Source organism: Elephas maximus, chromosome 5 (genome assembly GCF_024166365.1).
Source record: "Elephas maximus indicus isolate mEleMax1 chromosome 5, mEleMax1 primary haplotype, whole genome shotgun sequence".
Classification (NCBI taxonomy): domain Eukaryota; kingdom Metazoa; phylum Chordata; class Mammalia; order Proboscidea; family Elephantidae; genus Elephas; species Elephas maximus.
In genome coordinates, this window is record NC_064823.1 from 51,524,980 (window position 1) to 51,542,787 (window position 17,808).

The following is a 17,808-nucleotide window of genomic DNA, read 5'->3' on the forward strand; positions in this document are numbered from 1 at the left end:
ACTGATGGTGACATGGAAACGGGCATAGAGAATATTCAGTTAATAGCTCCAAAACTTACCAAGACTCCCTAGCCTGTCTCTTTCTCTAAATCTGTATAATGATTTGCTCTTCTTCTTTTTTTTTTTTTGGCACTGCATGTGCTATAGAAAGAGCTGGGATGGACAAGATGGGAGTACGGTCATTTTCAAAATAAAGAATAGGATTTCCATAAGCACCAGAATCAGAAAGTGTCAACTCCTGAAAACCTACAGAGGACCTGGGATAGCAACCTGAAGCTGCTTGGTGGAGGCTAATCTTTTTATTCTCCATGTGATTTAGTGAAAGGATTTAAATCAACTCTAGAAAATAAGGCTTATCGTAAAGATATTGAGGGGTTTTATATAAACGCGGGAAAATTTTAAGCAATCAGATCTTAGGAAGGATACACAGAAAATAGGCTTGAAATTATCCTCCCTCTCTCTCCTCTCCCGACACCTGCTGAATCTGACCTATTGCCCCTCTGTCCCCCCTCCCTCCCCACTAGTTTCCTCTGTTACTCACTTTGCATAGGAAACATTTGCTAATAGCCTCCTTCACTCCAGGCTGCCAGGCCTTTCATTGAGGCATCCACCAGGAATTGAACTTTCCTCAGAATTTTCAGGTCAAGCTCCTCACAAAGGGCATCTGATTAGCCAAGGTTACCATTGCAAATTAGGTCATGGAGGTTAAAGGTCACTGGCCTTTAGGTGTCTTCTAGTTAGATGTTCACCCACCCTGGTCCAATCCCCTGTCATGGCAATGGTTGATCACTCAGCAAATGACATCTGTAAAAACTGCATGGGTGTGGTATCTGACCTCCTTTAACTTCTCAACAGGGAAGGAGAATCAAAATCAACAGCCCAAGGCTGATTGCTATGAGGCAGAGCTCAGATATGCCTCTCTCCGCCATCTTTACCAATTCTGACACCAACCATCCCTCCAATGGCATTCTCTGCTCTGCTAGGTTGGATAATTTATTGCAATGGCTACACAGAACTCAAAGATGGTACTTGCCATTATGGGGTTTGTTAGGGAAGTAACAGATTATAATTCAGGTTTAGGGAAGCTCAAGATACAGTTCTTCCATCAGAACAGACTCTTCCTAGCCGTGCTCACAGGCACGCCTCTCCCTGGTCCTCTGCCCCTGCCCAAAGGCACTCAGCTTTCTCGCTCCATGGGCTGGGAAGCCCACTGTGCAGTCTCTCCTGCCAGTCTCTCCTGCCACTTCTCTGCCACTGCTTCTTGCTGTCTTCAGGGTTACAGCTCACTCTGTCTCCTGGGTCCAGGAGCTTCTCAGTGCAGGAATCCTGGGTCCAAATGACGTGTTCCCTGCTCCTGCTGTTCTTCCTTCATGGTGGTGGGATCCTCTCTTTCCTATCTTTGAGGTGGCTTATTTCAAGCCCAGCAGGATGGCAAAAGTGACCAACCCCTTTGGTGAGCCACAATTACCCTTATCTGCAGTCTCACCTAATCACCTGGGTGGGAGTTACAAGACCATGGCAAGAAAGGCCACACAAAAGGGATCCATCACACCGCAACATGTTTTAGGGGTATGGGTGGGGCAGGAGGCACTCCAAGGCATATCTAGTGCAGTTTCTCTAATTGATGAGATTTCTTTTTGCTGAGCATCAGAGATACCCTGAAAGAGAAATGGTAAACTCTTTGGAGAGATTGCTTCTAAACAACAGCACCCAAACCCTTTTCTCTTCCCCCACCCGCCCCGAAAATTATCGAAGTCTGGCCTAACTTATCACCAGGGAATAATTTAGATGTTGCAAACAATAGAACCCTTTGTATATATTACGAGAAAGAGGAGCTATGAGTAATACTGTGCCCTCCCCTGGATTTACTCACCTAATTATTCTTACAGTGGGGATGTGTGAGAGATACACTTCATGCTAAAAACTAAACTTTTGAATTCTCATTCCATTTCTCATCCTTAAGGCCTGAGTCAATTGTTTTACTCTATGAAAAGTTAATTTTGTAAGTTAAAAAAAAAAATCTAAACATGAAAAACTAATATTTTCCTGCAAAAGCCCTGAAATTTTTATTTCAAGTATTGAGAAAATCAGAAAAATAAACCTAGAACAGCATTATAATGGAATATCTTCTATTTCAACAAACACTTATTAAGCACCTCATATAGGAGTACTAAGATGACTCCCAGTTTTATATATCACCAGCCTAGCTCTCTCCTATTATATCTGTATAACCAAGTGCCCACATGCCATCTCCACTTCCTTATAAAAATGCATCTCAAAGTTAACATTTCTAAAACTAATTTTTTATCTTCTTCCCAAAATATGCACTGCATTTTCAATGTTCCCCTTCTCAGTAAAAGGTAATTCCTGTCTTTCATTTGCTCAGACCTAAAACCTTAGTGTTCCTCTTGGCTCCTCTTTTGTGTTTCTCCACACCCTGTATCAAATCTATCAGCAAATCCTATTAGTTCTACTTTCAAAACTTACTTGAAATCAAATACTTTCACCACTTCCTTCTAAACTATATAATCCACACAATCTTTATTTCTAGCTTGGATTACGAGAACAGTCTCTTAACTGGTCCATTTCTACTTCTGCTGCCTTCCCGCCTCCATGTGCAGAGTTGGTTCTTTCAAAAAGTTAATTTGGTTTTGAACTTAAGACATATCACGTAATTTCCTAGTAAAACCCCTCTCATTTCACCAAAATAACATTCAGTCTTTTCTATGATCTACAAGGCCTTCTATGATCTGACCTCATGGTGTCTCTTTGACCTCATCTCCTACCACTCTCTCTAGTTCACTCTGTTCCAGCTCTAGTTCTTCAAACATGTCAAGTGCAGTCTCACCTCAGGGTCTTTGCAGTTGCTGTTCCTTTAACCTGAAAATCTCTTTTTCCGTACAGTTACAGATATATCTTCCCCAGTTCACTTGAATCTCTGTTCAAATATCACTTTCTGAGTGAGGTCTTCCCTACCTACTTACAGCAGCAAGTAACACATCTTCCTCCATCACTTTCTTCAGTCCCCTTGACACTGTGCATTATTTTGTTGTTTATACTTAGAGATGTCACATATATACATAGGTATGTTATCTACATAGATATGCATACATACATAATTTTTCTTAATTATTCTTTTCTATCATCTTCCTCTCCTCACTAGAATGTAAATTTTATGGGGACAGGGACTTTGTTTTCTTTCACATTATACTCCTATTGCCAGATATGCACCCAGCATGTAGTAGGTGTTTGGTAAATATCTATTGAATATATTCCTTCCAATAATCATGAGTACTGGCAAAATAAAACTTCATTCATTAGGAAAAAGATGGAAATATGCCTAGTCTGAGTGCAAGATTCACATCTAAATAGTAGGATGTCGTTGTGTGCTGCTGAATCGATTCAAGTCATAGCAACCCTACAGCACAGAGTTCTAGAACTGTCTCATAGAGTTTCTTAGGCTGTAATCTTTATTTTTTTTTTCCCAAAGATTTAAAAAATACTTATTTAAAGATAATACTTAGCTTTCTTTGAAAGCAATTTAGCTAAGGTTGTTGATTAGCATTGATTATTCCCTGGCATACAACGAACAATTTAAGAACAGAGACGCAAGAGAGGCTGCTTATACTCCTTCCCACCCCAGATGGCACAAGGGGAAGATTATGTTTATTTTCTAGTTTCAAGTACACACTCATGAAGGACAGAATTGCTGTCATGTATTGGTCATGTGGACAAAGGGCCTGTCTCAAAACCAGTAATATTCCAACTTGTCATGCTTGACCTTGTTGCTCTAGTAGCTGGACAAAGTCGGGCTTGTTTTGTGAGGAAGACTCTGAAATACTTGAAGGTGCACAAAGTTTTTGTCACCTACATGAATCCTGATAAAGTCCTTTGTTCCGGTGACCACCTGCCTCTTGGACTCCACAGCCTTAAACATCGGGAACATCTTATTTTCTTTCTCTTCAAGCTGAGGCTTTACCTGGTTGGCAATCTCCAGGGTCTCCTGGGCCTCGGTTGTGGCCGGCTGCATGGCTGGGACCTTGACGGCGTGAGTGGGAACGAGCAGCAGAGCAGACAGAGCCGGTGGACACAGAGGGGCAGACCGAAAGGCTACAGCGGTGCCACTGTCAGGCCCTAAGTAGGCTGGGCTGTAATCTTTACAGCAGCAGATTGACACATCTTTCTCCCGCCGAGTGGCTGGTGGGTTCCAATCACCGACCTTTTGGTTAGCAGCCAAATGCTTAACCATTGTACAACCAGAGCTCCTAAAAATAAATAGCAGAATTAAAAAAAAAAAAGAGGCTAAAAAAAAAAAAAAACCTGTTGCCGTCCAGTCGATTCCGATTCATAACGACCCTATAGGACAGAGTAGTATGCCCCATAGAGTTTCCAAGGAGAGCCTGGTGGATGCGAATCACCGACCCCTTGGTCAGCAGTTGCAGCGCTCAACCGCTAGGCCACCAGGGTTTACATAAATAGTAGAATACCTACATACAAATTCATGAATTTTCCATTAATAATGGACAAACTTTTTCCAGTAAAAGTAAATCTCTGCAAATTTTAATGAAACTTATTTCTAATTACTACATTGCTTTTGAATATGCAAATGTGCTTTTAAAGGTCCTGACGAACTTCGTCCTAAATTAATCTATCAGATCTCCCACAATCCAGTGGTACTTTGGTTAGTAAGCATTTTTTTGTTGTTGAAGTTGTTTTCAAAGCTCTTCAAGTGGAAACCTCAGCTCATTTCAGGTTAAATAATCTGAGTTTAGAAAAGCCAGAAAAAATAAAGTTTTACAGCATATAAAAAAAATATATCTATTGAATTTTCAGTGTAAAGGTACATACAGTGAAATCTGTGAGAGCTGGAACTCAACAAGACTGCCTTGTTCATCCCGGTCTTGCAAGTTTTCCACCTTTGACAGGATGTAGTCTTACCGCTTGTCTATAGCTCATTTAGTGGAAAATATTTGAGTTTTCCTTGTCTGACAGGTTTCTGCCTTACACAGGTTCCAGCTTTAGCAGGTTTTACTGTATACATATATTGCTCTTTTTGTAAGTTGCCGTTGAGTTGATTTCAACTCATAGAGAATAAACGTGTGCAGAGTAGAACTGTTCTATATGTTTTCAAGGCTGTGACCTTTCAGAAGCAAATCACCAGGCCAGTGTTCCAAGGCATCTCTGGGTGGGTTTGAACAGTCAGCTTTTCAGCTACTAAACCAGTGCTTTAAATAAAAAAAGAAACAAATCCATTGCCGTTGAGTCCATTGTGACTCATAGTGACCCTATAGGACAGACTAGAACGACCCCATAGGGTTTCAAGGTGCTGCTGGTTGATTTGAACTGCTGACCTTTTCATTAGCACAGAGCTCTTTAACCACTGTGCCACCAAGGCTCCAGTCTAATGTTTACCCCAAAAACCAAACCCCCTGCCGTGGAGTCCATTCTGACCCACAGGGACCCTATAGGATGGAGTAGAACTGCCCCATAGAGTTTCCAAGGAGCACCTGGTGGATTTGAACCGCCCACTTTTTGGTTAGCAGCCGTACCACTTAACCACTAGGCCACCAGGGCTTCCAAAAAAAACCCACTGCCATAGAGTTGATTCAGATTCATAGCGACCCTATGGGACACAGTAGAACTACCCCACAGGGCTTCAAGGTGCTGCTGGTTGATTTGAACTGCTGACCTTTTCATTAGCGCGGAGCTCTTAACCACGGAGCAACCAGTGCTTCTGTCTAGGGTTTAGCTATTTTAAATGTAAACATTTGTGAGCTGACACCATTAATCTATTAGTAATTTCAACATCAATAATTAAGTTAGAATTCAAACTAGCTAGGAGAAAAGAAAAAAAATTTTTTTTTTTCAGGAGAAAAGATTAATACGAATACGGCATTTCTCTTTAGCCTTTTTTCTTGGTTTTTTTTTTTTTTTTGGCTATATTGAAATTTCCACAAAAGCAGGCACTGTGGTACTTAGCCTAGTGCCACACAGAGTAGATGTCAATATGTTTTTTAAAATTCATTCCAAAAGCATTGTTGAACATCTACTCAATGCCCAGAACTTAGATATAAAATGAAGATATAAATATAAATCAAAGATATATGAATACCTGTTAATTAAATCCAAATTAATAATGATCAACTGATAGTTATGCCAAATTTTATATAAAATATGTCATTTTCATGTTAAACTGAAAAAATTAAATTGATTTCTGAATACAATTGGCATAACAATTTTTAAACAGACTTTATTTTTTAGACGAGTTTTAGGTTTACAGAAAAATGTGCACAAAGTACAGAGAGTTCCCATATAACCCTCTCCTCCCTGCACACCTTTTCTCCTGTTTTTAACACCTTGCATTCCTGTGGTACATTTGTTACAACTCAGGAACCAACAATAGTACATTAGTATTAATTAATATTCATAGTTTACATTAGGGTTCACAATTTGGGTTGCACAGTTCTATGGGTTTTGACAAATGCACAGTATCATGCGTCCACCATTATGGTATCATACAGAATAGTTTCATTGCCCTAAAAATGCCCTGTTCATCCCTTCCCTTGTCCCCTCCCCTGCTCCCAGGCCCCTGGGAACCACTGACCTTTTCACTGACTCTACAGTTTTGCCTTTTCTAGAATGTCAAATAGTTAAATCATACAGTATATAGCCTTTTCAGACTGACTTCTTTGACTTAGCAGTATACATTTAAGGTTCCTCCATGTCGTTTTGGAACTTGATAAATTGTTTTTCTTTTTATTGCTGAATAATACTCCATTGTATGGATGTACCACAGTTTGTTTATTCATTCAGCTGCTTTCAGTTTTTGGCAATTATGAATAAAGCCTCTATAAACACGTGTAACTTTTATGTGGACATACATTTTCATCTCATTTTGGTACATACATGGAAGCAGGATTGCTGGATCATATGGTAAGCCTATATTTTAGCTTTGGAAGAAACTGTCCTCCAAAGTAGCTGTTTTTGCATTTTGCATTCCCACCACCAACGAAACAGAGTTGCTGTTGCTCCACACGCTCTCAAGCATTGGGTGTTGTCAGTGTTCTGGGACCTAGGAATAAAGCTGCTATAAACATTCACGGGCAGGTTCTCGTGTGCACATATGTTTTCATTTTAGTCATACGTCTGAGCATACTTTTGGATCTTAAGTCTTTTTAATAGGTATGTAATAGTATTTTCAATTGCCTCATATGTATGGGAAAGCTGGACAATGAATAAGGAAGACCCAAGAAGAATTGACATCTTTGAATTACGGTGTTGACAAAGAATATTGAATACACCATGGACTGCCAGAAGAATCAACAGATCTGTCCTGGAAGAAGTACGGCCAGAGCGCTCCTCAGATGCAAGGATGGCAAGACTTCGTCTCATGTACTTTGGTTATGTTATCAGGAGGGACCAGTCCCTGGAAAAGGACATCATGCTTGGTAGAGGGTCAGCAAAAAACAGAAAGGCCTTCGACGAGATGAATTGACACAGTGGCTGCAACAATGGGCTTAAGCCTAACAACAACTGTGAGGATGGTGCAGGACCATTCTACTGTACACAGGGTCACTATGAGTCGAAACAGACTCCACGGCACCTGATGAAAACAGTGATGTCAGTAGTTAAGTGTTGGGCTATAACCAAAAGGTTGGCAGTTCGAATCCACCAGTAGTGGCTATAGGGTGGCTATGAGTCAGAATTGACTCAATGGGAATGGATTTGGGTTTGAGAAATGACATATAAGGAGTCCTGGTTGTACAGTGGTTAAGCACTCAGCTGCTAACTGAAAGTCGGCAGTTTGAACCCACTAGCAGCTCAGAGAGAGAGAGAGATGTAGCAGTCTGCTTCCATAAAAGCTATAGCCTTAGAAACCCTATGAGACAAATCTACTCTGTCCTATAGGGTTGCTACAAATCAGAATCAACTGAATGGTAATAGGTTTGATTTGGGGTTTAGTGGCATATGATGTTGAACATTTTTTATATGCTTATTTGCCATCTATTTATCTTATTTGGTGAGGTTTATGTTTCCATCTTTTGCCTATTTTGTAATTGGGTTGTTTGTTTTCTTACCGTTGAGTTTTAAGAGCTCTTTGTATATTTTAATATAAGTTCCTTATCATATATGTGTTTTGCAAATATTTTATCCCACTCTTCAGCTTGTCTTTTCATTTTCTTAAGGTACAAGAATTGTTTTTAATGTTCCCTGAGAAATAACTTTTCTAAATGGGTAAAACTACCTTTTGAAAAACCAAACAATAAGCAAAAAAAATGCTCAACGAAATTTTAAGAGCAATCTAAAAGATAAACAATCAAAAGCCCGTTTGGTTTAAACCTCAAATAAAATCTATGTTAAGTAATACATTTCATAGAGCTTCTCAGTGAACAGTGTAAAGCCTGACATTGTTAGAAGCTAATGTCAGAGGCATCAGCTTTCAGATTATAAATCAAACTCCCATACACATACATGGTCCCATCAGGACTGGCTGTCTACTCTGCAGGTTCTTCAGCATCATGGTCCAACAACTCAAGTGAAAATAGGTCAAACGTACTCCTGTCTACCACCAACTACTTAAAGCAAAGTGCATGTCTCAGGTGAGCCATACTCAGAAGTTATTATTCAACTCTTAATGTCCAAATGATAGTATATTCATCCAGGAACTGATAGAAATTCCAAAATTTTAAAAGCAAGTTCTTATCAAAACAGGATATAAATATAAATCCCTTATTGCTTTTCTTAAAAAAAAAAAAAAAGCCTCTGGGTCTAGGAGAGCACTTAATAGCAAACTAAAATGTTAATTTACTGTGATCTGTACCAATGGACGTAAGTTGCAACTTGTAGCATTTAAATCGACATATTACCCCAAATCCTGAATACTTTGTTTTTTTATACATATTTATTTTCATGACTAGTTTTGATGAAGCTAATAGTAACATTAGTTTGTATTCTCCAGTAGCAAGAGAAAGTAACACTTACACTTAAGTTTTTTCAAAGGTAATATGTATAATTCATATATAATAAGATTCTAAAATCATTGAATGAAGGGACTAAATCTTTGAATTTTTCTTTGTCCATACATTTATCCCTCATCTATTACAGTGCCTTGCACGGAACAGGTGTTTGAAACACAACCGGTGAATGAGTAACTCATTAACAGAAAATCACAGTCTGATGCTTATGCGTTAAAAAAAAAAAAAAAGAATATTTTTAGTTTTCTGGTAGTTCTATTAAATAATAATCGAACAATAAATTTGAATTTTGGAACTTATATAATAATTAGATAACATTTATATATTAATTTGTTTGGTAATACTAGCTACTATAACAAACACATTCCCACATTTTAATGGAGTAATATAATAAAAGTTTATTTCTTGTTCATGTAAAAGTCTAATGCAGGCTTTCCTCATAGATGGACAGCCTTCCTCCATGTGGTGAGTCAGGGACTTAGCTCTTTGCATCTCCTGGTCCTGCATGACCCCAAGCCTTGGAAGCCCCTGCATTCAGCTAGGCAATAGGGACCAATAGCCTGGAGAATGCTTATCTGTTGCATAACTGCCTTGATTTGCAAGTGATAAAACACTTCAGCCTGAACTAGTCACAGGGACCTACTTAGATGCAAGAGACAGCAGGCTGGGAAGTGGAATCCCTAGCTAGTCAGACACTTTCAAGAGAGAATTATTCTACGCTAAATTTTTTTTTTTTTTAAGGAAGTAGAAACTCTAATTTCTGGCAGACTGCAAGTTATCTTTTTCTTGGCAGTAATCTTTATCGAAGCAGATTACCACGTCTTTTTTTTCTCCGGTAGAGCTGCTGGTTGAGTTCAACCTGCCAGCCTTTTGGTTAGCAGCCCACTTAAACAAACAAATAACCAACCAACCAACCCAACAAACAAACCTTTGGCAGTAGAGTCAATTCTGACCCACAGCGACCCACAGGACAGAGTAGAACTGCCCCATAGGGTTTCAAAGGAGCAGCTGATAGATTCGAACTGCTGACCTTTCGGTTAGCAGCCATATATCACTTAACTAGCACTCCTTAACCTTATGCCATGATAACACGATCAAAGATTGCTTGGACAGTCTAGCAGAACAAAAACATGATCATAATAGATACCTGAATTAAAAAGATGATTTGGTTGTCTGTTTCAGCAGGCCAAGTATATAGACAAAACTAAAGCAAAAAAAAAAAACCGTTGCCATTGCGTCAATTCCGACTCATGGCAACCCTATCGGACATACTAGAACTTTCCCCTAGAAGCAGCTGGTAGATTTGAACTGCTGACATTTTCGCAAGCAGGTGAGTTCTTAACCACAATGCCACCAGGGCTCCGTGGACAAAATTAGTCCCTAGTTCATATACTACTGCTACTTTTCCTTAGAGCAGGGTCCAATTTTTTTTAATAAAGATGTGTCTGTGTTGCAACAGTTATGGAAGGATGCACAAAGGAAGTAAAAGTACTTGATGATAATAAGATGGGCTGTAAAGCGATTATGAGTCATCATTTTTTTTTTTTCCCCTACACATACCTCAAGTAGGAGCGTCCTAGAGTTGTAGTGGACTAAAGGGTGTGCCTGAAAGGTGTGCCTTCATTTCCTACCTATATCATAACACCTTTCTATGGTGCTGACACTTTAAGCCTTCTGATTTTGATTCAAAGGTGTTTTTCCTACACCTGGTGAATGTTAGTCCGAATAACAGTGGGCACAGCCTCTCTGTTGGCGTCCTGTGAAAGAGAATGTCTTGGCCTTGGAAGTGAGCATCCCTGGACACGGTTTTCTGCTCTTTCTCCAAGCAAGCCCTCTTCACCCACAGGCCTTGGCATCCCTCCCTCACTCTGTGCCATCTGGCGAGGGACCAACTCCCCAAATCTGCCTCAGCAACTAGCTCTGCCTGTGCTCAGGAGGCTGTTTTCAACAACCTCTCCATGAGGAGGTACAGTGGCGGCTCAGAGTTTATGTTTTCTTATTCTCTGAGAGTTGCAGTGAATCCTAGGATTTATTGAGGCCAAAGATAATTTTCTAATCATCCCCCTCCCCTAAACCAGTACCTACCACTGCGTCTGGCATAAAAAAGGAGCATGATGCACAGTTATTGAATGAATTGTCTGCCTATTACCACACACTATCCTGGGGTTAAAACCCTATGGGGCAGTTTTACTCTGTCCTATGGGGTTGCTATGAGTGTCAATCGACTAGACGGCAATTTTTTTTTTTAATCCTGGGGTTAAGAATTGGGCAACAGATTCTTGGGGCCAGTGGCAGCCTCCCTGTGCTGGTGGCACACACCCTGCATCAAGTCTCCTTTTGCTTGAAGGCCTTCGCAAAGGCTCATTGACCTTCTGACGTGTGCTCCAACTTCTTGCAGGCCACACCACTCAAGCTGCTCCAGCACCATCAGTTGGTTCCTAAAACTTTATTAGAAGTTTGGGCCTTAATCTAATCCATCTCCAAAAACTTTTTTTGTAGGCCACCTCCTACCTCCCTAAACCTTTTACCGGTCCCATTATACTAACGGTCCAATTCAGAAAATAGGAACAACCAGGTATTAAAGGAATTTGGAAGTAAAACAGGAAGGGTGGAGAGTGGTGTGAAATTTATGCAACTTTCATTACTCCCAAAGAAACTTCACCCTCTTTGCCTGGACTTGGGTGCTGAGTTGGTTTTGGTCAAGGAGAGAGGCTGTGCAGAGGTGACCTCTGGCAGAGGGAGACCCTCTCTTCAGATTCTGTGGCTCGAGGACAGCGGGTCAGAAAGCATTCCAACATTCCACCCTCCTGCGCCTTGCATCCTCTCCTTTGCTCTCCTTCCTAGGGGAGGGAACTGAGTGGGGATCTGCCTTGGGCTCCAAGGCCCTGCAGGCAAAGGGAGCACCAAGTGGGTGCCGGGTGATTGGAAACTGCAGGGAAGGAAGGTGTAGTGTCACCTGTCCCGACCAGTGGTTGCTTGCGTGTGCGAACAGGGGAAAGGCTACCCTTTCCAGTGTTTCTCCCGCCCCCCTCATTTCTCCCGGGAGACTGCAGGGCTGCCCGGGTGATTCGGAGTTGCCCGGAGTCGCTCGGACTCCCCTACCATTCTCCTTGGATAGCCCGCTCCAGCGTCCCTTAGTGCCCCGCACCCTCCGCCACGTCCCTGGTCCGCAACGTTCTGGAACCGCCACTTCCTCAGAAGGTGTGGATGCACCGGTGGTAAACAATAATAACTACAACAACGCCAACACCAAAGCCCCGATATAAAAAATAACTGTACACCTCTCACAGGGCGGAGCCCGTCTCCCCAAGGTAAGTTGTTTATTCGTCGTCGTTTTGGCGATCCTCCTTGGACAGCTGGGGCAGCGACAGCAGCTGCGCCAAAGGCCCTGGAGCTCCCCGAGCACTTCTTCCTCCGCCCTCTCACGTTTGCCTCTCGCCCCCACCCCTCCTCTCCTCTCCCTGCCTCCTCCTTCTTGCCCTCTCTCCGGCCACGCACACACTCGGAGACACCCTCGGCACTTGGCTACTCACACTGCGGCTGAACCCAGCCGACCAGGCACAGTTGCCAAAGCAGCGCGGGGGTGTATGCAGGGTTGACGGGCGGAGGCCAGACAGGGGTGGGGGTGGCACGGTAGAGCTCCTCTCCTCCCGGCCGCGACCCTTTGGCCATTCTCCTTCCCTAAGCCCAGCTGGCTAGCAATAGTGACACCTGAGCAGGGACTAGATGGTGGAGGTGGCAGGCCCACTGGACTGGCCGCCGGGAGAAAACAGAGAGGGGGCGGACACGGCGAGGAGGAGCAGGAGGCGGGAGGAGCCGAGAGGCAGCCACCAGGCAGTGAGTGACGCGCGCGTCAGCCAGTGCGCGCCTGGGACTCCGACGTGGGGGCGGGAGGCCGGGGACAGCCGGGGAGGAGGAGGTGGCTGCTGGGGAGCTAGAGGCGGGGGCCGAGAGGAGGAAGGGGAGGAGGCGGAGGCGGGCGCGGTGGCGGCAGCAGCGGCGGCGGCTGAGGGTAGGTTGCGCCGGGACTGTGTCTGCCGAGCTCCGCGGCTGTGCCTGTGTGAGTGAAGGAGTGGCGCGAGCAGGCAGAGGCGAGCGCGGGCGAGCGCGGCGACGGGACGTCTCCGGCAGCTGCGGCGGCGGCAGCGGCAGCGGCAGCAGAGGCGTCGCTCGGTGTGTGGAAGCAGCGGCAGCAGCAGCAGTAGAGGCGGCCGCCTCTCCGCCGCCGGGGACGCTGAGGCGCGGCTGGTGGCACTGACATCGGTGGCCCTGCCTCTCCTTCCTCGCCCCCGACCCTCCCCATGTGATCGGTCTTAATCCCGGCCGTGTGCGCGCGTGGGGCTCCATTCCGCGGTGCCCGGTCTCCGTGCCGGGTGGGTGCTTGTGTGTGCGTTCTCCTCCCCATCCCCCTTCCCCCAAGAATAAAAGAAGAACCGAGAGGCGTGCTTAGAAAATAAATAAATAACCACCACACACGCGCAGCCCGGAGCGGAGTCGGTGGGGCTGGAGGCGGCGGCGAAGGAGGAGTGAAGGCGGCGGCGGCGGCGGCGGCGGAGGAGGAGGAGGAGGAGGGACGCGCGGAGAAGGCAGTAACTTTAAAGCCAGCTCAGAGCCCAGACCTCCAGCCGAGCGGTTTGCAGCGCGGCAGCGGCGGCATTGAGTGTCTGGCCCGCCAGTCCGGTCGGGGTGTGCAGTCGGACGGACGAGCAGCGCGTCGCTGTCCCCCGGCGGCTGGAGATGTCCGAGCCTAAGGCAATTGATCCCAAGTTGTCGACGACCGACAGGGTGGTGAAAGGTAAGCGGCGCGCCGCGGTCGCCCGGGTGCACCGTGTGCCGCAGGCGCCCGGGTGGCTCGCCTCCCCTCCCCCGCCCGGGGTTCTCTCCCAGCTCTAGCCAGGGACCTTCTAGGATATTGTGCAACCCTCGAACCCCCTTCCCCCGCGGCAGCCTTCCACCGCGCCTCCCACCCAGCGCCGCCTGGGGCATTTTTATTTATGGGGGTGTCAACTGGCAAATGGCTGAGCCGTGGGGAGGCGGGGGTGGCGGTGGCGGTGGCGGGAGGGGGCGCCCGGGGGGTGGTTGCTGGTAGGGTGTAGCTGCTGTGACAGAAATAGGAAGTGGGTGGCTGCTCGCAGGCGTGCATGGGATCGGGTTTATGGTTTTCTTTTGCAGAGGGAGGGGTGATTTATGGCTTTTTAAACATTAATATGGCATTTTTATGTGGCCGTGGCTTTCCACCGACTGCCTTGCTCGGGAAGTGTTTTCTCGGCGCTTCATTGCAGCAATTCCCTCCGCGCCCCCTCCCCCTCCCCTCTGGAAGGGCCTGCACAGGACTCGCGAGAGAGCGGGAGAGCGTGGGGGGTGCCCGGCGCTTCCTCCCGCGCCAGGCGGGGGCGGCAGCCAGGAGGTGGGTAGCAGAGGGGGCGCGCTGAGGGTGCAGGAGGCGGGGGACGGCCCGAGAGTCCCCGCCGCCACGGGATTTCCCCACACGCCAGATGAAAGACTTGAATAGCAGTTCTTAGACTTCCCTTGTCGCCCCTAGCCGCCCCCGACGACCTGTCACCGGTCTTGAAGGGGTGCCCGTTCGCTAGTGCACACCTTCCCAGCGGGAACCTCGCCCCGGTCGCCTCCTCCGTGTCCCTGGCACCCCCGTTGTAATGGGCTCTTCGATTTGTATTATTGTGTCTTCTCTCCCGCCACAGGGTTATATACTAGTGGGGATGGCTCTGGGCTTTTTAGGGTGGAGAAACCTGAATGCGTGGGGCAGGCAGTGGTCGCCCTCTGATTATTGCACGAGGGAATCCTCTGTCCTCTCTGTGTTCCGGATTGGAGTGGGGGAGGAACCACCCTGTGAATCCTGGAAGGACGAGAGAACAGAGCAAATTCAGCAGGATGAAGTAGTATCCATCCTTCCTGGGGTCAGGACCAAGCAAAGCAGGAATGGGCATTGGCTGTGCACCGAGCGGGACCTCTGAAATTGCAAACAGGCATCTTAGGCTGGTGTGAGTGTGTGTGTGTTTGGAACAGGGGTAGTACCTGGTGTGGCCAGAGCATCTAATGGGGCCAGGGGTAGTATCTAATGTGGCTATAAGGTCATTTGAACCATGAACCATTTGAGCCTTGAGCACTTGATGTGAAGTAACCCAGTAGGATGAAGACCATGATTACTAAACAAAAGTCCATGTGGGGGGCGGTTCAGAAATGTTCCTCGCTCCATAGAGATTTGCCCAGTTTTTTAAGTTTTTTTTTTTTCTTCATTATGGTGGTACTGGTGATGGGGGAAATTGTGTCCTTTTTTTTTTTTTTTTTTGAGAGAAAAAAGAAAAGAGAATATTTTAGTTATATTAGAACCATTCCTGCCTTCCACCCAGTATTCATTGACCCATTAAAATAACGAAGAAATAGCTCTGCACATGGCTTGAAATAAGACTACTGATACACAACTATTATTTTTTATGCATGCATATATCCTCACGTGAAGAGTCAGTTCAAATTCATTAAAACGGCTGCATTTTCTATCAGTGGCTTCTGTTGCCATTTTCAAAAATTAAGATTTTTTCTGAAATATGAGAAAATAAAATGTATTTCCCTGATGTGTGAAGTGTAGATGTAGCTCCAATCTGTATATTAAGGGCACCTATTTTCATAACAAATTAATGTGAAGCTTATAATTCAAATGATAGCAATAAACATGTTGGCAATTAAAAAACACTTGGTGTGCATACATAAGGTCACATTCCCTGTTTTAAATCACAAAATGTGAATTCTTAGTGTAAACATAAAATTGTCATCAAGTGAAAAATGAAAAAATAATTGTCTATACATTGTGGCTTGGTGCCTTTACAAGTTAATTAGATAGCTGATGTTTCGTCTTGTGTTTTTCAAGACTATATTATTATAAGTTCTAAAAACTTTAGTTTACATATTTTGCAGAACTGAAATACAAATGTGCGTATACACTCAAAATAGGAAAACTTGTTTTTACACTTGTTTTGATAGGAATCCTTATGTGAAATTTTGGTTATAGAAAAAAGTTTTGTTGATGAGTCGTGATTTTAAGGTGAGCACACTGCTACTCTTTCTCTTCTGCTTTCTTACAGACTTTGTATTGTCAGCTTAAAAAGCATTATCAAAGGTTGGTTTTAACATTTTGTCATACATATAAAACCCAGTGCATATAGTTTATACAATTAATTATTAGGGATGGTAATCGAGTTTGAGTATCAGTCTTCTAAGAAATAACATATTCACTTGAATATATGTGTTTAATGGAAAATATGTTACTAAATGATTTTTCATATTTGCAAAAAGTGGATAACACAGACTTCACCAAACCCTGACTTTAAGAATTCTTAGAGCTTCATCTCAGTAATCTGAGAATTATTTATTCATTAAAACAGGAAAGTGATTTTCCTTGAGGACATTTTTGTGCTCCTTAAGCTTTCTCTCCTTATCCTAAGTGTACATAGCCATATTTCAGTACTTACATATAGAAAATGAGCAGTGTTAGAATCATTAGTACCATGCTCTGCCATGGTGTTTTGTAGTGTATCTCCATTGTGATCTAACTTCTGTTGTATAACAGACTGCTATTTAGAAATAAAGTAGTGCTTGTGGTTTTGTTTCTAGTAATACGATGATGTGACAGCTTTCTTGATTTGCACTTCCAGAATACAACTTTAGAAAGGTAGGTTGAGTTTAAGTCATTCTTGAGGTTTTGTAGCATCTGCTAGAGAGTGTGTTCAGAGACCCTCATCAGTTTTCTAAACCATAAAAATGAAAGGAAATGATGACAGTGGAGATGAAAAGCATTCATTTAGATCACCTCAAAATTGTTACTTCAATTACCAAAACTGGTGCTATTTCATTTTCCCTGTTCTTAGGTAAAGAAACAACGGAAAGAATAAAAATTTAGGGAAAACGTCATGATAAGCCATTTGTTGGAAATCAAAATAATTTGAGCCATTTACTTTTTTACATTATTGTTATTGTTATTATAATTTTCAGTGAAACATTGCATAGCTGTGAGGCGAAAGACTGAGGACAGTAAATAGAAGAATACCTTAGGCTCCCCACTCCACCCCCCACCTTTCCCCCAGCACACCTACCACTGCCTTTTCTCTGCAGTGGTGCTCCGCAGGCCTTATTCCAAACTATGGTTTCTCGTCATTTCTCTCTGCCTGTTCCTACTTGCAACACCTTTCCTGTCCTGGCCTTAGAACTTTGCTACGTGACAGTTAAATACATGATGGAAATTAAACTATGTGATAAGGAGTATGTTGCTTCGTTAACATTTCTTTCCCTTTTCTGTATTTCCATAACCAAATATTTTGTAATGTGGCTGTTAACCTTCACCTAAACTGATCTTAATGGTAGAAATTTGAAATACTTTGGCAAGCTGTAAAGGGACAGATTCCTGGGAAGAGTTTCGGGGAATCTCTAAAAAATGCGGGGTAGGTGACTGTTCCAAAAAATGCAGGGTAGGTGACTGTTGTGCCTTGTGTAAGGTTAGTTTTGGCTGTCGGGGATGCAGAAAAGAAGCTGTTTTTCCATGTGTGTTGTCAACTTATATTCTTTTTGTGTACACAAAGTTTACATAGGAAAATTCTGGAAAAATATCTTAAGACCATGTAAGCAAGGAGATAGTAAGCTAAGTAAAATATTATTAATAAGGATCCAAGCCACCAGTATTTGTTTCTAGCTGAATGAGACTGCTAATCCTACTTAATAAAAGAACAAGAATATACTCCATCAGTAATAACTGTCATGTTTAGATCATGAAATAGAGTATTAATAATGCCATTTCTTTGTCATGAGCAGAGGAACTCATTGA

The 17,808-nt window shown here is 43.7% G+C and overlaps 2 protein-coding genes across 4 annotated transcripts in view; one reads left to right on the forward strand and one right to left on the reverse strand.

Annotated features, from left to right (window-relative positions):
• Positions 1-988: 988 nt before the first annotated feature.
• On the reverse strand, positions 989-12,714 carry LOC126076925 (cystatin-B-like). 2 transcript variants are annotated; one of them, XM_049885630.1, is made up of 3 exons: positions 12,257-12,714; positions 3,980-4,265; positions 989-1,658 (listed from the first exon to the last, which is right to left on the reverse strand). In XM_049885630.1, exons 2-3 carry the CDS (start codon positions 4,247-4,249, stop codon positions 1,506-1,508), a joined length of 423 nt encoding a protein of 140 aa, XP_049741587.1. In that variant the 5' UTR covers positions 4,250-4,265; positions 12,257-12,714; the 3' UTR covers positions 989-1,505. The 2 variants fall into 2 exon arrangements, with proteins under 2 accessions (XP_049741587.1, XP_049741586.1); XM_049885629.1 differs by lacking the exon at positions 989-1,658 and having other exon boundaries at positions 3,679-4,265.
• A 519-nt stretch (positions 12,715-13,233) lies between these two features.
• The window catches only part of PPP3CA (protein phosphatase 3 catalytic subunit alpha), a 357,673-nt gene continuing 353,098 nt past the window's right edge, over positions 13,234-17,808 (forward strand). For both annotated transcript variants that reach the window (XM_049885626.1, XM_049885627.1), the window contains exon 1: positions 13,234-13,770. In XM_049885626.1, the coding sequence (XP_049741583.1) occupies positions 13,713-13,770 (58 nt within the window). In that variant the 5' untranslated portion in view covers positions 13,234-13,712. The remainder of the gene's footprint in view (positions 13,771-17,808) is intronic.

Bases quoted from the DNA above. Each gene is read 5' to 3' on its own strand.
- LOC126076925 (XM_049885629.1), bottom strand. From the start codon at position 4,249: ATGGTTAAGCATTTGGCTGCTAACCAAAAGGTCGGTGATTGGAACCCA.